The 26,096-nt window shown below is 38.8% G+C and overlaps 1 protein-coding gene across 8 annotated transcripts in view; it reads left to right on the top strand.

Moving 5' to 3' along the window:
* The window catches only part of SLC16A1 (solute carrier family 16 member 1), a 33,772-nt gene extending 8,647 nt beyond the window's left edge, over positions 1-25,125 (top strand). For 5 of the 8 annotated variants that reach the window (XM_042252642.1, XM_060412876.1, XM_060412880.1 and 2 more), the window contains exons 2-5: positions 9,882-10,143; positions 15,382-15,525; positions 16,553-17,419; positions 20,819-25,125. In XM_042252642.1, coding sequence (XP_042108576.1) covers positions 9,927-10,143; positions 15,382-15,525; positions 16,553-17,419; positions 20,819-21,096 — 1,506 coding nt within the window. In that variant the 5' untranslated portion in view covers positions 9,882-9,926 and the 3' untranslated portion in view covers positions 21,097-25,125. Of the gene's footprint in view, positions 1-4,822; positions 10,144-15,381; positions 15,526-16,552; positions 17,420-20,818 lie in introns of all 8 variants that reach the window. The other 3 variants (XM_060412883.1, XM_060412873.1, XM_060412884.1) reach the window with 3 other exon arrangements.
* Positions 25,126-26,096: the final 971 nt, after the last annotated feature.

Genomic DNA, 26,096 nt, shown 5'->3' with positions numbered 1-26,096 from the left:
GTCTACTTGATGTAGCAGAGGGCAGAGAAATGGCCTAACAATTACCTGTTTCTGGGAAAATAAAACACTCACTTGAAAATTAGGTATTTCTAATAAAGGAACTTATTATTATCTTTTTAATTGTCAGCAATTAAAAAGGCTATTTAAGTTTAATTATAGTATATTTTGAGGTAATAATGCTAACTTTTTTGATACATCTTTAGTGTCTAGTCTTAAAAAGCTTTGTAAACAACATTTGAGAATGGTGGATAATGCTTTAATGCCAAAGAGTACTCAGTTTTAATACTCTTATGTAGTTTGACAGTACTAATAAGACAAGTAAGAAAATTAAACTTGGTTCTTTGAGATAATAAGGGTCAAAGGTAGCATAGTAATGAAGTTCAGACTCAATTCAAAGGATATTTACTAAACAAATATGTATAATGTGAAACTAATATAGTGTTAATTATCACTGTGAGTGAGAAGTTCAACTCAGCCTTTTGCAAGAAAAGGAAAAGCTTTCTTTGCTGTTTATCTGTTAATAATTTGTAATTTTCCCGAGTAAGCTTCAGAATACTGGTAGTGAAGTAGAGTCTAACAGAAATACCATCAGTTGTATTCAAATATTCATTTGTATTCAAAGTGTAACATAAATGACACTGTTTTGACAGTATGTCTAATTATAATTTTAATTCAGTCTTTAGAAGATTTTGGAACAAGGTAGGTCATATAATAAACTGAAATGGCCCACTTAGATATTGATTTGTTGCATATGTATTTGTAGAAAACAACATATAAAGGTATTCCAAAATATAGCCTGAAATTCTGCCAAGCAAAACCTGCCTTTGGAGGAAACAGCCTCCAACTTTCTTAATCTGCTGGAATCAAGTGAAAATGAAGCATTAAAGAAGAGAAAATCTGGGAATTCCCTGGTGGTCCAGTGGCTAGGACTCTGAGCTCCCAGTGCAGGGGGCCCAGGTTCGATCCCTGGTCGGGGAGCTAGATCCCACATGCTACAACTAAGACCCAGAGCAGCCAAATAAATAAATAAAAATTTAAAAAAAAATGTTTAAAAAAAAAAAAAGAAGAGAAAATCTGCTGTAGTAATAACTCAAGAAAGTGAGACTGATCAGGTAAGCTCTATGTGCTGAAGCAAAATACCTTTCTGCCTGTGTTTCTTAACACAGAAAGCATAACATCACTGGAGGGTTCTTTGTTTCATATTTTTCCCCCACCGTCAAAAACTGGGAAAGTCACGTTCTTTGAATCCTAACATCATTTGATCCTGGTGGAGAGATTAGTTGGTATTTTTTGTTTTGTTTTGTTTTTGTTTGTTTTGCTTTGCACCCAGCTTAGTTCTCTGACTAGGAACCAAACCCTGTCCCCTGGCACTGAAAAGCATGGAATCCTAACCACTGGACTGCCAGAGAGTTCCTTAGCTTTTTTATAAGTTGAAACAATAGCTTCTGTCTTGAAGATCTAGAAGCACACACTTAAGCTAATGAGGGAAATAGTTACTTACAAAGAAAGAAACAAATATGGGAATTATTCTATTAGTTTTTTCCAGCATGCTATGGCCACCCACTCCAGTATTCTTGCCTGGAGAATCCCAGGGACAGAGGAGCCTGGTGGGCTGCCGTCTGTGGGGTCACACAGAGTCTGACATGACTGATTGACTTAGCAGCAGCAGCAGCCAAGAAGCATTGAGATAAGATGTCATAGAGGCCATTAATTTCATGTGGCAAGGTATATTCAGAAAAACAGTAATGATATTAGTGGACTGAAATAGAATTTTAGCATTAAATAAACTTATAATTATGGTATTGTTAATGAAAAATAATTTCATTTTTGAAAATTACTAAATGCTTCTGTCACATCAATATGTGGATTTGGAACACAATTATACTCCTGTCTTTGCTTTTGTTTCTGAATTGATCTTTAAGGTATCCTAAAGCATTGGTGCCTCTTGTGACTATCAATTTTAATTGTGTCTTAATGAGAAATTGATTTTATTAACTTAAAGCTTTGAAATATCCATGAGTTCTTTTTTGTTTTTTAATGAGCAAATAACTGCCACAGCAGTTAAAGCAGTGAAAGCGCAGCATCCTCACTACTTGACCGCCAGGGTATTCCCCCAAAGAAGTTAATTTCTAATCTTTGGACATCTTTATTTGCCTCCTTAACCCCATATGTAAGCCCCAGTGTTAGCGTATTTAAATTAACTTGATCTCATGGTTTTTTGTTTATTTAATTATGCTGCTATTTTCTAAAATACTTATATTACAGACATATAGTACTTTAGCTTCTCTGTGGTGACATTTGAGGGTAGCCCAGATGCCCAACCACAATGAGGTGGGATAATGTTCTGCAAGTTAGGAATTTGCAGTGAAAAGTAAAAAATGAATTTGTCGGACTTCCCCGGTGATCCGTTGGTTAAGAATTTGCCTGCCAGCGCAGGGGACACAAGTTTGATTCCTGGTCCAGGAAGATCCCACATGCTGTGCGTGGGGCAGCTCAGCCTGTGCACCGCAACTACTGAGACCATACTCTGGAGCCCATGACCTGCAACAAGAGAAGCACCGAAATGAGAAGCCCTCGAACCCTCGCTCTGCAACTGGAGAGTGCCTGCAACTAGAGAAAGCAAGCCTGCAAGCATCTGAAGACAGGGCACAGCCAAAAATAATATTTTTTAAAAAGTGAATTTGCTACTTCTTTGAGTAGATGTCCACCTTTACCCAAAGATTTTAATTCATGCTCAGCCCTAAATTAATCCACAGACTTTTATATTGGAGAGAAAAATGTTATTGTCTGTCTAAAGTAAACCTTACCATTTTTGAGATACTGTTCTCAGAGTTCTGAATATTAGTGTGATTCATAGTTTAAAATGCTTTTGCCACAAAATACAATGAAAGTGAAAAATAGGCTCCTTTTATTTTTTACAATATGAATTAAAAACCTTAGAATTTTGTAGAAATTCCATGTAACAATCTATGTGTTCAACAATAGGTGATTTTTTAAAAGTGTGGTACATCCACAGAATAGAATAACACTATTTAAAAAAAATGTTAGAGGGAATTCCCTGGCAGCCCAATGGTTAGGACTCCATGCTTCCATTGCAAGAGCATGGGTTCAGTCTCTAATCAGGGAACTAAGACCTCGCATGCTGCACAGTGCAGCCAAAAAAGTTACAGAACTAGGCACGTATCAAAAAATGCTTCAGATATTGAATAGGAAAAGCAGGCCATAAAGCATGAAATGCAGTCTCACGTTTATTTTTATGCTTATGCATGACTATCCTAGAAAGAAGTTTAGAATTTACATTGCATGTAACTAACTTACACGAGGGCTTACACCAGGGCTTCCCTGGTGGCTCAGCTGGTAAAGAATCTGCCTGCAATGTGAGAGACCTGAGTTCAGTCCCTGGGTTGGGAAGATGCCCTGGAGAAAGGAAAGGCTACCCACTCAGTATTCTGGCCTGGAGAATTCCATGAACTATAATGGGATTGCAAAGAGTTGGACACGACTGAGCAACTTTCACTTTTCACTACATGAGGATGATAGAATGACAGGTACATTTAATGTTTCTAGTCATATAAGCACATATAACTTTGTCATCTTTTAAAACTTTGCTGCTTTCTGTTTTCTTTATTATAAAGCAATGTATGTTAGTTGGAATAAGTCAAACAAGGATGTGGAAAGAGGATGTTATCTCCCCTTCCCAACCTCCAACCATTGTAAAGTTTTATGTATACTTAGAACATATTTCAGAGAAGGCAATGGCACCCCACTCCAGTACTCTTGCCTGGAAAATCCCATGGACGGAGGAGCCTGGTAGGCTGCAGTCCATGGGGCTGAAGAGTCGGACATGACTGAGCGACTTCACTTTCACTTTCCACTTTCATGCATTGGAGAAGGAAATGGCAACCCACTCCAGTATTCTTGCCTGGAAAATCCCATGGGCAGAGGAGCCTGGTGGGCTGCCGTCTATGGGGTTGCACAGAGTCAGACACTACTGAAGCGACTTAGCAGCAGCTGCAGAACATATTTATTTAGTTTACTTAATGTGTTTACCTGTTTGTTTTCTTTCTTCCTTGGAATCTAATCTCTACAACGGCAGGGACCATGCCTGTCTTGTTTACTGCTTTTCACTGGGGGCACTCAGATTTTATTATATGAAAGGTATACGTGGTGGGTATCCTAATATAACTTTTAAATGATTATACAGTCCTGTGATTCATAATTTTGCAAGTCTTAATTGCAATAACAATCAGATGAAATTTGATGATTTAGCATATTGACAGTTGATCCTCTTGGGATCTAATGACCCTAAAATCCTGCCTTTGAAAGAATCTTGATTAACAAAGTATGTTTTTTTTATTGCACTAATAAAAACTAACCCTTGTTCTTTGGGATGGTATAGTTCATAAAGTTATACCACAGTTTGTATTTGGATAGTGGCAAGAGTGAAATGCGCAAGAAATACAGCATGGCACACAGGAAATTGTTATAGACAAGAGGGTTTAATCTGCTACTATAGATTACTTTTCATCTTGGATGGTATATTTAATAGCTAAATGAACTTCATGTTTTTCTTTTTGAAGTCAGTATCTACATACTATAAATATACACACGTAAATATATTCATTCCCTTTAAGTTTGCATGTTTGACCATTTGCAGATATGATCAGCTTCATCAGTTTTCTATACTACTTATAAAGCTTTTATCCTCATTTCTAAAAGAAGATAAAAGAAAATTCAGATTCACTTTGGTAAAATGGGGTCACTTTAGCAATATCAAAGAGCTACTGTAGAGTATTAATATTAAACACTGTTGTTTCCAAAGAACTGATGCTTTTGAACTGTGGTGTTGGAGAAGACTCTTGAAGAGTGTCTTGCACTGCAAGGAGATCCAACCAGTCCATCCTAAAGGAGATCATTCCTGGGTGTTCCATGGAAGGACTGATGTTGAAACTGAAACTCCAATACTTTAGCCACCTGATGTGAAGAACTGACTCACTGGAAAAGACCCTGATGCTGGGAAAGATTGAAGGCAGGAGGAGAAGGGGACGAGGATGAGATGGTTGGATGGCATCATGGACTCAATGGACGTAAGATTGAGCTAGCTCCGGAAATTGGTAATGGACAGAGAAGGCTGGCATGCTGCAGTCCATGGGGTTGAAAAGAGTTGGACACACTGAGCAACTGAACTGAACTGTTTCTTGACTGATCCTGGTTTCTTCATTTTCTCCCTTTCCTGATTAGCAACTGTTTGAACCTGCACTTGGGAAGTCAGGGGAGGTCTCAAAGAGGCATCACTTTCAACTTTGGGTAACATATCAGAGAATATGCACAATCATCTGAAGAAGCTGACCATTAAACTCTTTTCCAACAACATATCTGCATAAAATTGCTTTAGATCAAAAACCTTATTTGTAGGATGATCTGATCATGTAAATGATTTTTAAATCCGTAAATAGTTACGAATGTTGACATTTTGGGAATTATAAATATGTGTTAAACTAAAAACAAGATTTAGAATCAATTTTCATGTATACTGAAGTATTCTGGTTAGGAAATAGTTCATTTCTCTTCAAGGGTGTTATGTATAATTTCTTATAATATTGATTGGGTTTACCTTGAATGATAAGGGAGATTAAGTTCTTTATATGCCATTTGATCAAAAATCACGCATTTCAAAACTGCTGAGTGTTGGCCTAACCAGTTACAGTAGTATTTATCCTTTTGAAACTGCACACCTTGAACACATACATACCTCTCAGATGGGACTTGAACACACAAACTCTGGTTTAGAACTATAAAGAAAGCTGAGTGCCGAAGAATTGATGCTTTTGAACTGTGGTGTTGGAGAAAACTCTTGAGAGTCCCTTGGACTCCAAGGAGACCCAACCAGTCCAACCTAAAGGAAATCAGTCCTGAATATTCATTGGAAGGACTGATGTTGAAGCTGAAACTCCAATACTTTGGCCACCTGATGCAAAGAGCTGACTCGTTTGAAAAGACCCTGATGCTGGGAAAGATTGAAGGCAGGAGGAGAAGGGGCGACAGATGGTTGGATGGCATCACCAACTCAATGGGCATGAGTTTGAGTACGCTCCAAGAATTGGTGATGGACAGGGAGGCCTGGTGTGCTGCAGTCCATGGGATCACAAAGAGTCGGACACAACTGAGCAACTGAACTGAACAAAGCCACAGTCTCTCAGCTGAAACCACACACTTGGTGTCAGGACACAATGAAACTCAGGTTCTTTTATGTCTCAGTGCAGAAGGAATTCAGCAAGAGGCAAAGCAATTGACAAGAAATAGATTTAAGTATAGGATGCTTGGAAGGATACAAGCGGGTAGGCAAGAGGCTCTGCCCAGAACTAAGTGGGAAAACAGTTTTATTTAAGATGAAGTGAAAGCTGCTCAGTAGTGTCCAACACTTTGCGACCCCATGGACTATATAGTCCATGGAATTTCCCAGGCCAGAATACTGGAGTGGGTAGCCTTTCCCTTCTCCAGGGGATCTTCCCATCCCAGGGATTGAACCAGGGTCTCCTGGTAAAGAATCTCGCCAGATTCTTTATCAACTGAGCTATCAGGGAAGCCCATTAAGGAGATAAACACTTCATAGACAAAGTATGTGCCATCTCAGAAGGTGAGATGCCCTGGGAGACACACACCCCATAGATAGAATGTGGTCCATCTCAAAAGGCAAGAGCAGCCCTGGGAGATAACACTCCATAAGTGTGGGCTGTATCAGAATGTGAGAGTGGCCCCAGGGGATGGGGTGTTAGTTTTTATGGGCTGGCTAGTTTCACTATGGGGGAGGAGGATTCCATTTTTTTGTGGGGAAGGAGCAGAGATTGGGCCACCACCGACTCTTTGGTCTTTAATGGTTGACCTTAGAACTGTCATAGCACGTATGGGTGTGTTCATGTGTATGCTAATATGTAACAATGAATCTGTAAGGATGCTCAAGGTCCATGAAGTTGAAACTAACACCATCTTGACCTGATCTGTTCTAACCAGTTTTTGTCCTGAACAGCTATGACCTTCTTTTAAAAGTTGTATCCTGGGAATTCTCTGGCAGTCCAGTGGGTAGGGCTTGATGCTTTCCTGGCCAGGGAACTAAGATCTTGCAGGGGGCGGAAAAAAGCTTATGCCCTGTCTCCTTCCCTCCTGTCTCATTTTCTTTGGTGCCTTCTGCTTGTTTGTAGTTTTTTTTAAAAAGTTTGTTTTGGTTTTCTTCATTGTATTCTATTTCAAAATAGAAAAGGCAAAGGAGGTTTCCTAGACCTTGAATCTTGCCATCTACCTTGGGGCTAGTGGTTCTGAAAGCCATGAAGCTGGACTGGGAGAGCAGTAGATTGGCTACTTCAGCATCAATAGCTTCAGTTAATCAACCTTTCTGGGTGTGAATGTTTGTATGTGAGTTTGATATGTAAAACTGGTCTACACTTAGTAACATTCTTTTCAATAATTGGTTTTAGGTACTTTCTGCTCTTTTAAGTTCACATACAGGCCATTATCATTTTAGGAAATGACAATGGCTTTGTTTTAAATGTTGATGGAAAAAGTGTAGAGAACATAATACTATTTGCAGGGGCTTTTGTAACTCTTCTAGAGTAGGGGCAGAGCATGAGGGGTAGGAAGCTCAGCTTTGAATTTCCAAATGTTTACTTGCACAATTCCTGAGAGTTACGAAAAAAGGAGAGAAATCGGAAAATCTAGAAGGTGGTTCTTGTCACCACCATCATTGCTAAGAAAAGTTAGGATTATTTACTGTTTCCTGTACTTTCCAAGTCAATTGATGAAGAACTTTCTCATTATCTTATCACTTAAAAAAAAATCTTTCTATCACTATCAGGCAACTACTGGAGAGTCATAAACTAATAGCTATGCTAATAGGAAGGCTACTGTGCACACTGTAAGGATTAAAATATAAAACTTTAATCTCTTTTAGCCTCTGGACTTGCGCATTCCCTCTTCTCACTGGGGCTCTGAATGCTGTACAAGGAGGCCTGCTCACATATTTTACTTTTTGAATGAACCCTTTTGTTTATAGCTCAAGTTTGGTCAGTTTGGAAGAAAACAGTTTGTTTAGATGATATTACACACTTTCTATTATGTACTGTCAGAATTTTTAAGTTAGCAAGGACAACCATGTTTTGGGTGGTGGCAGAACTGTTGAATCCATGTCTGGGTTTTGAAATGTTCTTTCTTTCAAAATTTGGTTACTCTTATTTCTTATACTTATTCCTAATGAATCTTTTTAAAGCTTCAAGTTTTAAATCTTAATTTTTACACAATGGAATAAGATATTATTAACTTGATGAGGCAAGTCTTAGTGACTAAAAATTGTAACTGCTATAACTAACTGGGACAAATCATAGCTGGCAGCTAAGCTCAAAGTTTAATCACGTCCAGCACGAATTAGCTGTTCGAGTCAGAGCTTGATGTGTTAAGTGACTCTGCGGTCTGTGTGTGGGTGTCTCTGTGTGTAAACATTCTGAGGCAAATTAATCTTTTTAGTGCTTCTTTGATTGAAAAAATTCAAGTGCTTTTTTTTCATAATTAGATGAAGTCGCTCAGTCATGTGCAACTCTTTGCGACCCCTTGGACTTAGTCCGTGGAATTCTCCAGGCCAGAATACTGAAGTGGGTAGCCTTTCCCTTCTCCAGGGGATGTCTCCCTACCCAGCTCTCCCACATTGCAGGTGGATTCTTTACCAGCTGAGCCACAAGGGAAGCCCAATTAGATGAAAGGAAAACTCAAAATTGGTTTAACGAGTTGATTTCAATTTATTGGTCTTATATCCTGAGATCTATCTAATTAAGTTCATTTTTAGTTCTAATACTTTTTTTATTCCTTAGCATTGTGCAAATAGAAAATTTTTCATCTGTGAATGAAGACAGGTTTACTTCTTCCTTTCTAGTCTTTATGCCTGTAATTCCTTTCTCTTGCCTGCACAAGCTGGCTTAGAACCTTTAGTGCAATGTTGTAGAAGTGGCGAAACCGATATCCTTGCCTTTACAGAAACCTTCCTTTGGGACTGTCTTCTTCCTTACCCTACAATGTCCAGTGTCTTAAATCAGATTGGAAGTGTTCAGATGGATTGGAAAGAACAGTATTTAGGAGATAACCAATATACTGCTCCTACAGTGTGAAGTTAGGGATTTGTGTTTTAGACTAACGAATGCTGCAGCCAAGAGTGAGCTTGTCATCTGTGACCTATATTTATTGTAGTAATACAGTCTGAGTGAAGATAATTTGAAGTGGACATACTCACATACTGTTGTAGGATGAGTTAAACATAGGGTGGAAGCTGGCTTTAAATAAATTAAAAGAGACCTTCATGAGAAAACAGGTAAGCCTACTGTCGAACAGCCACTCCCATCTTTTCCAAAACTATTCAAAATCTAACAGTCTAAACCTTGCTAAATACTAGTATTGGGTAGCTTCAAGAAAAAGGGATAATCTTTTATTTGAAACTACTATCTTTTGACTTTATAGTTCAACTTGTGTGTTGTTTAGGAATTTAACCAAAGAAATTGGATAGATAAAAGGAAACTTTTTGAAATTATTTTCCAGCTCATTAAATGCAATTCTTATGTGTTCAGAATGATCTTGTATTTTGCAAATTGCTATGTATCTAGTAAGTCAGGTGCCTACTTCCTATTACTTTTAAGTCAGCATATTAATAAGAGAAAGTAAGTATTTAAGAATACACAAGAAAGGGGAAAAGCTTACAAAGCCTGTATTAAAACCTAGAACTTTCATAGAGTATTGAAAAATAGTTCTGTTACTTGAGAGCTAGGTGTAAAGTATACTTTGCTGTTGGGAGTACTAGATGGGAGTGCTCTATTGCTGACATTGCATTTAAATTTTGTATTGTGTAGATAACTTGGATTTGAACTGCATTTTGGAATTTATCAACATTTACAATGCCACCAGCAGTTGGAGGTCCAGTTGGATACACCCCCCCAGATGGAGGCTGGGGGTGGGCAGTGGTAGTTGGAGCTTTCATTTCCATCGGCTTCTCTTATGCGTTTCCCAAATCTATTACTGTGTTCTTCAAAGAAATTGAAGGTATATTTAATGCCACCACCAGTGAAGTGTCATGGATATCTTCCATCATGTTGGCTGTCATGTACGGTGGAGGTGAGTACCCACTAAGGCCTGTTGTTTTGATTTTCACTAAGCAACTGTTTTAGGTAACTTTTTAAGAAATGTCTTATTCACTAGGTTTGAAATGATATTCCTTAAAGCTTTGTGTTTAAAATAATCACATTTTTTATTTTAATTAACAATGACAACTCTTGCTTTGCTTGTTACACTATAGTATTCCACAAACAGAAATAAGAAATTGTTAGGTCATTGCACTTAAAGCTCTTAGAAAAATTACATGTGCACAACTGATTTTGCTTATTGCTTCCACTAGATTCTTGATATAAATGTAAATAAAGATTCTTTTTAATTGATGTTGGGAGGATTAAAGTAAATCAGGCTAACTTGAATATCATAGTTCAAAGTCTCATGTAAAATCTTTTCATGGTGTTAGAATTAAAGAACTGGATAAAAATCCCCTCCTTGTTTTGTTCCTTGTGATGTAATTAGTTCTGAAGCATTTCAGCTGCATCTTAACTTAAGTTTTATCATTTTTTACCCTTCTGTTTTCTTCGACATGTTGTAAAGGAGTGAAGGAAATGTGGAGAGTAACTTGCTTACCTTAGCATCATTTAAAATAACTGGGGTTATTTGTTTGCCTTGGAACATCAAATCACAGTTTAACATATAAAAGTCAAAACCTCTCATAATAATAAAATAAGTAGTTGCTTAGTTAGCAGAGATTCTAAAGTTAAGTATATTTATTTACTGGGATTGACAGTTCACATGTTGATTATGTAGCCAACCTTTCACTTTTTATTTAATGATAATTTAGTACCTCAGAGGAACTTCCCTAATAGCTCAGTTGGTAAAGAATCCACCTGCAATGCAGGAGACCCCAGTTGATTCCTGGGTCGGAAAGATCCACTGGAGAAGGGCTAGGCTGCTGCTGCTGCTGCTGCTGCTGCTAAGTCGCTTCAGTCATGTCCGACTCTGTGCAACCCCATAGATGGCAGCCCACCAGGCTCCTCCGTCCCTGGGATTCTCCAGGCGAGAACACTGGAGTGGGTTGCCATTTCCTTCTCCAATGCATGAAAGTGAAAAGTGAAAGTGAAGTCGTTTGTCCCGCTCTTCGTGACCCCATGGACTGCAGCCCACCAGGCTCCTCCGTCCATGGGATTTTCCAGGCAAGAGTACTGGAGTGGGGTGCCATTGCCTTCTCCAAGGCTAGGCTAACCACTCCAGTATTGTTGGGGCTTCCCTTGTGGCTCAGCTGGTAAAAAATCCACCTGCAATGCGGGAGACCTGGGTTTGATCCCTGGGTTGGGAAGATTCCCTGGAGAGAAGGGAAAGGCTACCCACTCCAGTATTCGGGCCTGGAGAATTCTATGGACTGTATTAGTCCACAGGGTTGCAAAGAGTCAGACATGACTGAGCGACTTTCACTAGTACCTCAAATTATTTTCACATAAGGCCTTTAAAGAGATTCTGTATTTCATCTGTAAAACCTTAGCCTTAGGCTTCTAAACTGGTGGCAGATTCAACCAATATACATATGTATTTTTAAACCCATATTTATCAAGCTGTACACACATATTCCTCACTAGGCTAGGTCTAAGTTATAGAGGACACTGATCTTACAGACTGCCCTTGAGAAGTCTGTAATCCTGATGAGACAATAATGTAAACAACTCATGAAACAGGAATAAGTATTTGAAGTCATAATTCAGTTCAGTGCTTAATCTCATTGCACAGAAAAAGGGTAAGCTGGCTGCCTTAAGGGGAGATAAAGTGGGAATGGAGATGGAAGATTTATTTTTTTTTCCACCGAATGTTTCTTTGTGCTTTTTAAATTTTGAACGCATGCCTGTATTGTCTGTTATAAGTACTTTTTTTTTTTTTTAAGATTTTTTTTGATGTGGGCCTTTTTAAAAGTCTGTTGAATTTCTTAAAACATTGCTTCTGTTTTTTGGCCACAAAGCATGTGGAATCTTTGCTCCCTGTCCAGGGATTGAACTCACACCCCCTGGAAGGGGAAGTCTTAATCACTGGGCCTACAGGAAAAATACCTAAAATTAAGTACTTTTAAAGAGACCAGAAGTTCTAAATTATATTACTTGTTTTTCATGAGTCCAGAGAAATTAAAAGGGATTTTGGACATTTTCTAGCTTCTGAGAACCATTCATTTTGGAGGCTCTGAACTCCATCTGCTAGGATTTCTAATCAGATTTTGACTCTGATGGCTTGAAGAAATTGCTATTATCTAGTTACTTCAGGTGTTCAGAGTATTTTTAAGCTGACTACAAACAACAGGTTCACATGTAATTCTGAGAGCAAAAGCTTGAAAGCTGTTTGCATTTTGCATCAGAAGTAAGTGATGTCAGTAGTGCTGATTGCACATGACACTTTTCTTTTGGGAGAACAGTTTCTTCTTTTGTTCTCACCCAGAGATAACTAGCACATTTCTTTGAATTTGTGTTATAACAGGCCTATAAACTGTACCCTTCTCTATTTTTAATGATAGCTAATTGGGGTCATCCTTCCTGAAATAACTCTGAAAGACGAATTGCATATCAAGAACCCTGTGGCATAATTTTTACCAAATGGTTATTTTGTTTTGTTTGGCTCCTAGGTGAAACTGCCTTAACCTTTAACGTGTGCATTTGGGCCACTCCCTCAACCCTAATCATTTTGCTTTAGGCGTGGTTTAGGGTTCATGCCTGCCTGCCTTCCTCCTTCCTTCCTTTTCTCTTCTTAATTTCTTTTTTGTGTGCTTTGGTTCACAGATACATACTGGTTCTTGTTAAATTATATTTTTAAAGGAGAGGATCTTAGTTACCTACTCTTGGATTGCTGGGTTTTTTTTTTCCCCCCTTTTTTAACATGAAAGTATGAATTTACATATTTTTAGTTCCACAGTAATGTCATCTTAACATTCCTAACTTAAAATACTTCAAACTTTACAGCATTTTACTTTTACTTCACAGCATCAACAATGTGGCAGTCTGTGGGCTTTGTAACTCTGACTATACAAAAATCTCTTTAATGACTAATATTTTTTCAATGTTTAATTCTTTCATCATATATAAACTGTAAATTCAAATTACTTCCAAACCAGCTGTAGCCTAATATTTTCATGAAGTGTCTTAGAAGTTTGATGAAAACGTCTTTAGACACATCCCTGGTTGAGGCTGAAGTCTCTCTTGCAACCATCTCTTGACCCAGCCTTTTAAAGAGAATTGGTCCTCTGAAATACTAGGATATCAAAAGCTTTAATTACTTCTTGTGTGTTTATTGTATGTATGTATACATATATAGGGCTTCCTAGGTGGCACAGTGGTAAAGAATCCACCTGCCAATGCATGAAATGCAAGAGACTGGGTTTGATCCCTGGGTTGGGAAGATCCCCTGGAGAAGGAAATGACAACCCACTCCAGTATTCTTGCCTGGGAAATCCCACAGAGGAGTCTGGCAGGCTACAGTCCATGGGGTCCCACAGAGTCAAACACGACTGAACGTACACACATATACATATGGTATAGGGAAAAGAAAGTGAAGTCGCTCAGTCGTGTCCGACTCTTTGCAACTCCGTGGACTGTAGCCCACCAGGCTCCTCCATCCATGGAATTCTCCAGGCAAGAATACTGGAGTGGGTTGCCATTTCCTTCTCCAAGGGGTCTTCCCGACCCAGGGATCGAACTCGGGTCTCCCGCATTGCAGGCAGACGCTTTACCGTCTGAGCCACCAAGGAAGCCCCATACATATGGTATATACATACGATATTCAGAATATGTGTATTCTGTTTTTAAAAATAGACTATCTTCTAGGGAGCTAAGATAGAATAATGTAAGAATTTACTGTGCTAATGGAAGAAAAATTTGAATTTGTATGTCTTCTGCTTTGTAACTCTGAAACCATAGTTCCAGAAACACTATGTAATGGAGAAAAAACGGGATAGTTTTGAAACTTGGTTCTTGCTAGCTTTGTGATGTTGCAAGTTCAAATATCAGTTCTCCTTGTGTCCCCTTCCCTGATGACCCTTGCAGTGACCCTTTCTTTTTGCAGTCATCTGCCTTAACCAGGTGTCATGTAAACAAAGTTGTCATGTCCAGAGCCACGAAGTAGGGATGTAAGTATTCTTGTAAATAAATGAAACAGTGAATGTGAAATGTCATTCAAGTTTGTAATCAACAAATATTGTTAGTCTACTTAAAAGTTGTGTAACAGCTTTTGAAACATTGTTTGCTTTGGATAAGACACATAATTAAGACTTAAAAGAGGGAATTACAGTTTCAAGTAGAGAGAGGCCATTTGATTTTTTTGTATTTGAAAAATACCTGAAATGCACAAAATCTTTTTGTGATCCTTATAACACTACACATTTATTTGGTTTCTTCTCTCATGTTAAAGAAAAACTGATTTTTTGGTATGCATAAAGTGTTTGTCGACAATGCAGGAGACCCAGGTTCGATCCCTGGGTTGGGAAGATCCCTTGGAGAAGGAAATGGCAATCCACTCCAATACTATTGCCTGGAAAATCCCATGGACAGAGGAGCCTGGTAGGCTACAGTCCATGGGATCGCAAAGAGTCGGACACGACTGATCGACTTCACGTTCACGTTCATCTTTAGCTGAGAAAATTTAATCTTGTTTGCATTGTTAGACCTGATGATGTTTTGACCATTATCTGACTAAATCTTGTACGAACATTTTTTCATAGTTTTGATACCACAAAATATAAGCACAGAACCAGGTTGACAGGCATTCCATTCAGTTCAGTACCTGAGATATATAGGTGTAATTAGGAACAGTTTTGTTTTAAATTTAGATGTCCTAATCACAAAACTACTGAACTTAGAAAAAATAATTAGTTTTGCCTTTGCTTTTTAAAAATATGACACAAACCACATTGTCTCATCAGACTGCCTGTCCAAAAATATAGACCAAACTTACCTAATATGTGTTGATCATATCCTTGATATATCAAGAAGCCTATGAACATGTTATCAAAGTGTTTTCAGCCTATTCTGCCTTATAAGAGAAAGATTAAGGATAGACTAGAGTCTTATATTTTAGTAAAATTCCATCCAGTGTTTCAAGTCAGAGAAGGTACAGAGTTAATGATTCTTTTACCATCTTTATTTTCCAGCACACATACCTATAAGGCTATGAAATAATTATAGGTAGCAATATTCTTATCATTGCCTTTGTGTATCTGCTAATTTTGGAGGACTTGTCATTTAATGCAATGATCAGTGCCTGTGTACTACTGAACATTTGGTTATCTTTTAGGTCCTATCAGCAGTGTCCTAGTGAATAAATATGGCAGTCGTCCAGTCATGATTGTTGGTGGCATCTTATCAGGCAGTGGCTTGATTGCTGCTTCCTTCTGTAACACTGTGCAGGAACTTTACTTTTCTGTTGGAGTCATTGGAGGTGAGTTGATTCATTTTCAAGTATTGATATATTGCTGGTTATTTGGTATTCACCTACATTGGTCTTTCAGATCTTTTGAATGAAAGTCCCTCACAGAAATTAGCTGATTATCATTTTGACAAGCTGTAAATTTAAGAGCAATAGAAAGTCTAATTTTTAAAGAATTACTGTCATACAGTAGGTATGCATTGTTGAATAAATGAATGAATTGAAAGAAATCATTGTATCTCTTGTCCTAAGAATAGTCAATGGTTGTAGATAAAATGTGTTCCGCAGTTTGTTGCAAGAGTGGTCACTGGTTACTATTGTATTACCTAGTCCTCTTACCAGGCAATAGACATCTATTGGAGCACCAGAGAGTATTAAACATAAAGCAGGAATTATCTGGTACAACATCCAGGTTGTTCTCTATGAGTCTGTTTTTTTCTTGTTATCTTTGCTAGTTTGTATTGTTTAGATTCCATGTATAACTGGTAACATGCTGTATTTGCCTTATTCTGTCTGACTTATTTCACAGCATAATGCCCTCCGAGTCCACCCATGTTGTTGAAAATAGCAAATTTTTTGTGTTCTTTTTTATGGCTGAGTAGTATTCAGTTGCATATATTTATCAATTGGGCTTCCCCAGTGGTTCAGCTGTCAAGAATCTGCTTGCAGTGCAGGAGATAAAGGAGACGCATGTTTGATCCCTGGGTGGGGAAGATCCCCAGACGAAGAATAATGCTGTGATGAACAGTGGGTCTCTTGAGGTTTCATATATATTTTAGAATGTTTTTGTTCTATTTCTGTGGAAAATGTCCTTGGGATTTTGATAGGGATTGCACTGAACATGTAGGTTGCTTTAGGTAATAAGGAGATTTTGACAATGTTGATTCTTCCAGTCCATGAGCACAGAATATCTTTCCATTTTATTTGTATCTTTTTGAATTATATACCTCTTATTGTAATTTCTTTGTCTGGTTAAGTAATGCAAAATATGTCTCTGACATTTATTGTAATATATGATTCTTTTTTCTCTTCTCCCCAGGTCTTGGGCTTGCCTTCAACTTAAATCCGGCTTTGACCATGATTGGCAAATATTTCTATAAGAGACGACCGCTGGCAAATGGACTAGCCATGGCAGGCAGCCCTGTGTTCCTCTCTACCCTGGCCCCCCTCAACCAGGCTTTCTTTATGATCTATGGCTGGAGGGGAAGCTTCCTAATTCTCGGGGGCTTACTATTAAACTGCTGTGTGGCTGGAGCTCTGATGAGACCAATAGGGCCAAAGCCAACCACTGTAGAGAAAGGGAAGTCTAAAGGATCCCTTCAGGAAGCTGGAAAATATGAGATAAACAAGGGGGCAAGTGATGCAAATACAGATCTCATTGGAGGAAACCCCAAAGAAGAGAAAAAATCAACCTTCCAAACACTTAATACATTCCTGGACATAAGCCTATTCAAGCACAGAGGCTTTTTGTTATATCTGTCTGGAAACGTGCTCATGTTTTTTGGATTATTTACACCACTGGTCTTTCTTAGCAATTATGGCAAGAGTAAGCATTACTCTAGTGAGAAGGCTGCCTTCCTCCTTTCCATTCTGGCCTTTGTTGACATGGTAGCCAGACCTTCTATGGGACTTGTAGCCAACACAAAGTGGATAAGACCTCGAGTTCAGTATTTTTTTGCTGCATCTATTATTGCAAATGGACTGTGTCATCTGGCAGCACCTTTATCCTCTACCTATATAGAGCTCTGTATCTATGCAGGATTCTTTGGATTTGCTTTTGGGTGGCTCAGCTCAGTACTGTTTGAAACACTGATGGACCTTGTTGGACCCCAGAGATTCTCCAGTGCTGTGGGGTTGGTGACCATTGTGGAGTGCTGCCCTGTCCTCCTGGGGCCACCAGTTTTAGGTACAGTATGTCTCCCAATTTCTATGGTTCTGTTAACATAAAACAGGCAGAGAAGATTGGGAAGGTGATGGGAAGCAGAAGTCAGTGGGCTGCCTGATAGTCCTCATTTCTGTATCCTCAGGGCTGACACGGTGTTTATCATATCATAATGGCTCAAATACTTGAATTAAGGTGAATCATGAAATTGAAAGAAGAATAAAAATGACTTCAAATACATATTTATTAAAATAATAATAACAGTAGGTGCCATAGGTACAGTAGGTGAGGGCTCACAGTATACCAGGAACTCTGCTACTAATCATTTTCTATATTCTGTCATATATTACAAGTCTGATGTCAGACTATTACTGTCCTCATTTTATAAACTAAGAAATAGAGGCTTCTGAAAGTGAAATTACTTGCTTGCCCAGGATCACACAGCTCGTGAGTGACTATAAAACCTGATGTATTATTCTCTCAAGAATGCTAACCAGTTTACATTTAAAAATTATCATTAATACAAAACAACAATAATTTTGACTTCTGGATATAACTCATGCTTTTCAGATTGTACAGTATAAAGTCAGGAAGGATACATAATAGAAGACCCATTACTGACCCATCAAAACTTTTCTACCCTCTCTCCTCCCTATTCCTAAGTGAAGTCGCTCAGTGAGTGTCTGACTCTTGACGACCCCATGGACTGTAGTCCACCAGGCTTCTCCGTCCATGGGATTTTCCAGGCAAGAGTACTGGAGTGGGTTGCCATTTCCTTCTCCAGAGGATCTTCCCAACCCAGGGATCAAACCCAGGTCTCCCACATTGTAGGCAGACACTTTACCGTCTGAGCCACTAGGGAAGCCCTCCCTATACCTAAGGAGACTCTAAATCCTGTCCATTTTTGCTTCCTAAATATCTAATCTGCCCATTTTTCCTCCATCAGAACTACTGCTCTTGTCCATATCGTCTTGTAGTCTTCTAACTTTACCCATATTTGCTCAAGCTGTTCTCCAGTCTCTTAGGACACTCCAGTTGCTTCCTGCATTCTTAGGGTGAAGATCAAATTCCCTACTGTGGCTCCTGGTTCCTGCATGGCCTGGCCCACCTTCTCCAGCTTCATTTCCTACCACCCAGTTTGCCCTCTGGGCTTCCCCTCTCACGTGGTGCTTCCTCCTACCACCTGCCTTTGCACCAGCTGTTCTCTGCCCAGATCCTTTTCCCATCCCCTTTCTCCCAGATTAACTCTTATCCTGTAAGTCTTGGTTAAGTTTACACTTTAAGAAAAGCCTTCCTGGGACTTCATGGTGGTCCAGTGACTAAGTCTCTCTGCTCCCAGTGCAGGGGTCCTGGGTTTAATCCCTGGTTGGGGAACTAGATCCCACATGCTACAGCTAAGAGTTTGCATGCCCCAACTAAAGATCCTGTGTGCCACAACTAAGACCTGGTGCAGTCAAATAAATTTTTTTTTTTAAGATAAAAACCTTCCTGGTACTGAGTTTCACACTGGGGTAAACTTTTGTTAGCATGTTTTAAGGCTTTAACAGAAAACGGCAAGCAATAAAATAATAACCTGTTATCCTACCACACAGAAACCATTGCTGGTAGCTAATTTGCTATTTGGGGGAACAGATAAAAGCACATATTCTTTCAAAGAAAATGTGTGCAGTGCCATAAATGACCTTTTGGAACCTCTTTGCACTGATTACATTTCAGTCAATTTCCTTAAAGAGAAAAAATATTTTTAATGCCTGCTTATTATAGAACTGTACCCTGTGAGGCTCCTCTGTCCATGGGATTTCCCAGGCAAGAATACTGGGATGGGTTGCCATTTTCTCCTCCAGGGGATGTTCCCGATGCAGGGATCAAACCCATGTCTCCTGCATTGGAAGGTGGATTTTTCACCAGCAAAAGCCACCAGGGAAGCCCTCTCCTTAATAGAGTTTTAACCAACCCCCAGCATTTTTTTTTTTTTTAAAATATTTATTTCTTTATTTGTCTGCACTGGGTCTTAGTTGTGGCACGGGCTTAGTTGCAACATGTGAGCTCTTAATTGGTAGCATGCAGTTAGTTGCGGCATGTGGGATCTGGTTCCCTGATCAGGGATCGAACCCATCCCCCCTGCACGCGGAGTGCAGAGTCTCAACCACTGGACCACCAGGGACACCCAAGCATTTTTTTTAAATAAACTTTTTTTTCCCATTTAATAAATATTTACCAGGAAAAGAAAAGCCTTCCTGACCCTTCTTACTGGCCCAAACCTCCTATTTTCTGCCTTCAAACATTTCTGTAGCACTTGTCACAGTCTGTGTGGTTATTGGATTAACATTTCTCTTCTCTGCTGAACTATGGACGTTATCTCCTTTACTTACTCTTAACTCAGGGCTTAGCAGACCCAGGGCTGTATTGATATACAGAAACTAAGTATTGCTGGGTGAGTGATGCCCTCCTTGGAAAACCATATGGAATCATATTTGAATTGGTTATTATATCCCTTATATGTGTAGAGTTTTCCAAAGTTTCTTTAAATAAGTTTCTTTAATATCAGACCTCATAAAAATATGAATAGAAAAGACTATGGTGTGTCATTTCCAAATCTACTTGACTATGGAAACATGAGGGAGGTAGCCTGAAGCACAGAGGTTATGGGTGCATGCCTCAGAGTCAGACTCGCTGGAGTTAAAGCCAACCTGTTTCACTTAAAACTTTGTGACCTTCTTTAAAGTTTCTGTACTTCAGCTTTTATGTTATACAGTGGAAATGATGATAGAATCTTCCTGGTGTGAGGTTAGAATGGTGGAAAGTATTGCTGTTAGTTAATGTTTTAGCAGAGGATGAGTGTCCCCAGGAATGCTCTTTGGTAAATGCTGATGTCAGAAAAAGTGCATTGGCCTGTGGCCTTGGGCAAGACTCTTAAACAAACCTCTTTTGAGCAAATTTTTCCATTGTATATTGAGAGAACTGATTTTACGTGATCTCAAGTGTTAGTCACTCAGCCGTATCCAACTCTTTGGACTGTAACCTGCTAAGCTTCTCTGTTCATGGGATTCTCCAGGCAAGAATACTAGGGTGGGTTGCTATTCCCTTCTCCAGGGGATCTTCTTGACCCAGGGATCAAATACAGGTTTCCTGCATTGCACATAGATTCTTTACTGTCTGATCCACTAGAGAGCCCCAGGTGACCTCAAGGACTTTGCAATTCAAAATTACCACGATTTAATAATTTTCAAGTTGCTAAAGATAACAATGTGCGGGGACACCCCAAATCAGTGTGACATCATAGACAAAAGATCAAATAATTTTGAGCAGTTTCTTTTTACACTAATTTGGCATTTATGGGCTCTTTGAATGGATCCTTAAACTTTATTTGGGAAAAGGTATAATTGTTTGCCCTCATAACTTTTTTTTTTTTACATTCCTCAGGTCGTCTCAATGACATATATGGAGACTATAAATACACATACTGGGCATGTGGCATAATCCTTATTGTCGCAGGCATCTATCTTTTCATTGGCATGGGCATCAATTACCGACTTCTTGAAAAAGAACAGAAAGCTGAGAAGCAGCAGAAAAAGGAAAGTAAAGACGAGGAGACCAATGTAGATGTTGCTGAGAAGCCAAAAGAAGTCACCGATGCAGCAGAATCTCCAGAACAAAAAGCCACAGAAGGAGACCTCAGAGAGGCGGAGAGTCCAGTTTGAACCTGTGGGACTGAAGGGTAAATGGTGCAGCTCATGACCCAAAATATTCTATTGGCCTGTGATCTACCAGTGGTGCTCAATGCAAATACTGGACATTTCTGTGGGAATCATACCAGGGGTTTATTGATGGAATTTTTGTTTCACTCCTTACCAGTAGCCTGGATTAAAAATGCCTAGCCTTGGGAAGGGAGTGGTTGAAAAAGAATGAGAAAAGGAAGTCAGTTTCTGTGTTTGTTTCTTTGTTTAAATCTTTGCATTTAACAGTGTCATGAAGATTATAATACGTGCCTTAAGTTTTAGTCTTTAGGGAGCCTTAACTATTAAAACTGTTCTGCTTAACTCATCCATTTTCAGTGTTCCGTTACAAATAAAAATAACTGCTTTGAGGCAAATCTAAAATTTTAAATACATTTTGTTTCATATTGTCACTAGAAGATTTGGAAGTTGGTGGTTTTATAAAACCCTGACTAAAATATTTTCCTAGCATCAGTAGTTGCTTGGCATATGTGCCTGCTAGATATGTATTTAGGAAATTTAAGGCATGAAGCTTTGAAAACATCTTGGCTTTTCAGGATGCATTGTACTTACTCATCATCAACCCTCCAGTATCTTTTCTTGGGTTGCTTATTAGAAGTCAAGTGCTTGAGAGTTGATTTCATTAAATTACTATTTTTGTTCCCCTTTCCAAAGATACATTTTGTGTAGTCATAGATAATTGCCCTTTTTGAGATTACATACTATTTTTTTCAATGTAAAAATTAGTATTAAAATACACAACTATGTATTAGTGCCTCCTCACTAAATTAAATGTAGAAAGCTATTTCATACAGCAGCTGAATTCATCTTAAACTTTTCCAAAACATCAGTTAAACTGTGAGACTTGGAATCCTTTTTGGTTGCTGTTTTCCTGGAATTTTATCCCTTTGATTCCTAGTGGTTTCATTTATATCCATATCTAGCTTAGCACTGAGTGTGAGACACTCAGTCTGTGTAGTGTTTGCTAATTAAAGAGAACCATAGAAATGTGGCCCACAGAAACCAATAGGGATAAGATAGGGAGAGAAGTTGCTATTTTGGCTTATCAACACATAACTCCTTTTCTTTTTCTGATAAGGCCTTAAAGGAAATTAGGTTTTGCTTAGAATTATCGGACATATTCTTATTCCTCACACAACCCTAAAGATTTTGTGACCCTTTTTCAATTAATCTGAAATGTAAAGAAATGGGTTTAGTATATAGATAGGGAGGGGGACAAACCAGAATGAAAACTGTAAATTTTTTTTTAACCTAGTATCTTTTAAATTGCAGCAGGAAGATAATGTTAGACATTCAATGAATTATATTCAATGCATTTAAAAATATTGCGGTTGACAGTGTGAAAGCATAGACATAAAACCTTATTTAACAGGCTGGCTTTTTAAAATAAAACTTTTCTTTCTTTTTTTTTTTAAGAAATGTTTCTTCTTCCAAATGTTTATTTTCTTGAGGAAAATATTGTGTGTCTTCATTTTCATTATCAAGATTCAATCTGGCCCTTGCTAATGTTAAATAATTCAGCACATGTGCATTGGAATTTGTATATATGGCTTATTTTGATTTTTCTCCTTAACGTCTTCTCCCAGGCAAGCAGGAGAGAAATTTTTTAAAACTACTTCTCTGAAAGCATTTTGAAAGCAGAGCAAATCTTAATCTTAAGGACACAATGAAAACTCCCTTTCTGTGCTCAGGTATCATGGCAGATGGAGGAGGAATTTTAGGGGAGAAGCCTGCTGTGATTGTTGACAGGCTTGGCTCCAGTTTGGGCTCGGCCATTTTCCACAGACCTAACCTCTGTATGCCTCTTTCCCTTTCTATAAAAGTGAGGATCATCCTGAGTAAGTAAAAAATGTGGGGTGGGGGAGTAAACCAGGAGTATAAGATTATTTTCCCCCATCCCAGTTGTTAAGCAACATCCATACATAAGACGCTGCCTAGTTTTTTTCCACTAACTGAAACTTGTTAGTGAAGTGATGAAATTTTGGTGCAGAATGATCACCATTTATTAGGAGGAAGGGTTCTCAAGTTGCTGTATTCAGAAGCAAAAGGTTAAAAACTGGCTCAAAGCTGGACTAAACAAAACCTTTTACCACCCAATCCAACTCTGACTTTTTCCCACTGAAGACACAGGCTTAAGGGATTTATTCAGGATCAGTTTTGGTAACAGAGCCAACACTAAAGCCCGATATAGGCCTACTCTGCCATCTAGTCCTTGCTAACAATCAGCTAATCCTCTCGTGTTGCAGTGCTGTTTTCAACACTGGATGCAGCTGAGCTTTTTGACTGGGCAGTCTGTTGTCCCTTGCTCCATGTGAGGCCTGACTAGACCTCTTAAGTTTTATTTCAGTTGACAGAGTTTCAGTGGCTGCTTTGGGAAAATAGAGTACCTGCCTATCCTTGCTTCCCTCTGTCCCACACTCTGCTAAGTCATGAAACATATAGCTCTCTAGATTATTGTGCCCAAAGAGGCTGGGGACTGGTCAAGAGTATGCTCTGAAATAGTCTCAGTTCAAAGCTGAAAAATTGTTTAAGAAACTGGTAGACTGGACAGTTGCAGATGACCATGGCAACAAGACCATATTGTCACATTATAGTCATTTTTGAGAACTGAAATCATCTTGACCTATTCAAAATAATTTCTACAGAAAGTACTCAGAAAAGGATGATGCTAAAACTAGAAAATTCAGGGAGGTATTTTTATCCCTGGTTTAACCACACTAATGAATAATCTTATTCTTGTTTTATTGTATTGAATTTCAGATTGATAAATTCAGAATTGGTTTATATGAAAAACCTCAATGTCCAGGTTTGACATCTTCCCTAGGAAATGGTTCATAGTATATATATTTAATTATCAGGTGTGCGTCACTCGTCCCGCCCCCTTGTTGTTGGAAAGATGAGAAAAGGTGAACAGTGTATGTCTACCTTTGCAACATGGCTTGTTTTAATAATCAGATCAGGTACTTGAAGAAAGAGGTTAATGACAGACTTCGGCTACTATGAAAACTTGTGAGGAAGTCATGGCCCAAGCTTGCCTGGCTTACCCGAATGTGAGCAATTAAGCCAAGTTGCTTCAGATTAGAAGCATCTAAGGCGGTTTCAAATACATCATTCCTGAAATGTGTTTTAGCTTTAGGATTTCAGATTTCAGTCATCCTTTCCCCACTTAGTCTGGGCCGTTGTGACAGTCATTCAGTAGAATATCTCTTCTTGGCTATACAGCACTGATTTACTTTCTGCTGGCTTTTTACTGTGACTTGCTAGAAGACACTGGAATAGCTAGCAAAGAAATCACAGCCTACTGGTATGTTTAACAGTATAGACTGCCAGGGTTCAAACAAAGGCTATGTGACCTCAAACCTAAGCATCAGGTGTTTTCTTCTGTAAAGGTGTTAATAATTAATGCCATTTGTTGCCCCAGGGCTGTAATAAAGTTTAGTTGATATGTGACAGCTTGTATTAGGCAAGGGCTTAATAAATGTAAGCACCTATTTAAAATATATATATATCAAAGATATGTAGTACTTGGGGGAAAATTGAGCTGTTCTAATTCCCAAAGTGGGTGGAGCCTCACAGAGGATAGTTTGGGAGTGACTCTTAAAGGTAAGACTATTAGCTAAATGATCAAACTCCTTTTAGACCTATCCTCCTTTTACTCTTACAAATGTAATGGTTCCTCTTTGGTAATGAGTGGAAACTAACACCGCATGAGAGTGGTGCTCTTTAAGTAGGCAGGTTTGAATCCCAAAGCCCTTGGTCTTTGTTCACTGCCCCTACAAGGAAAAGGCACCTGATTAATAAAAACAGCAGAAATATAATGAGAAGCCAGTCATGATTGAAGTCCTCTCTACCTAGTTCTTAAATGTAAATGTTCTTAATGTAAACTGAAAGATTGATGAGCTTTGAATTTTTCCCTACTACATTGATAACATGATTTAAATAATAAATTGTCATCAGTTGGTGGCTGAATAAATTGGTACAACATATTGCAAAGTTTTGCTGCTTTTATTGACTACACAAAAGCCTTTAACTGTGTGGATCACAACAAACTGGAAAATTCTTAAAGAGATGAGAATACCAGATCACCTGACCTGCCTCCTGAGAAATCTATATGCAGGTCAAGAAGCAACAGTTAGAACAGGACATGGGAAAATTGACTGGTTCCAAATTGAGAAATGAGTACATCAAGGCTGTATATTGTTACCCTGCTTATTTAACTTATATGCAGCGTATGTCATGTGAAATGCCAGGCTGGATGAAGCACAAGCTGAAACCAAGATTGCCGGAAGAAATATCAATAACCTCAGATATGCAGATGACACCACCCTTATGGCAGAAAGCAAAGAAGAACTAAAGAGCCTCTTGATGAAAGTGAAAGAGGAGAGTGAAAAAACTGGCTTAAAATTCAAGATTCAGAAAACTAAGATCATGGCATCTGGTCCCATCACTTCATGGCAAATAGATGGGGAAACAATGGAAACAGTGACAGACTTTATTTCCTTGGGCCCTAAAATCACTGCAGGTAGTGACTGCAGCCATGAAATTAAAAGACGATTGCTCTTTGGAAGGAAAACTATGACAAACCTAGACAGAAAGCCGAGCGCTGAAGAAGTGATGCTTTTGAACTGTGGTGTGGGAGAAGACTCGATAGTTCCCCGGACTGCAAGACCAAATCAGTCCATCCTAAAGGAAATCAGTCCTGAATATTCATTGGAAGGACTGATGCTGAAGCTAAAATTCCAATACTTTGGCCACGTGATGTGAAGAACTGACTAGTTGGAAAAGACCCTGATGCTGGGAAAGATTGAAGGTGGGAGGAGAAGGGGATGACAGGGGATGAGATGGTTGGATGGCATCACCGACTCAATGGACATGAGTTTGAGCAAACTCCAGGAGTTGGTGATGGACAGGGAGGCCTGGTGTGCTTCGGTCCATGGGGTCGCAGAGTCGGACACGACTGAGCG

This window comes from Ovis aries, chromosome 1 (assembly GCF_016772045.2).
Source record: "Ovis aries strain OAR_USU_Benz2616 breed Rambouillet chromosome 1, ARS-UI_Ramb_v3.0, whole genome shotgun sequence".
Taxonomy (NCBI): Eukaryota; Metazoa; Chordata; class Mammalia; order Artiodactyla; family Bovidae; genus Ovis; species Ovis aries.
Note: the sequence above shows the minus strand (reverse complement) of the source record. Positions and strands in the feature narration are given on the sequence as shown.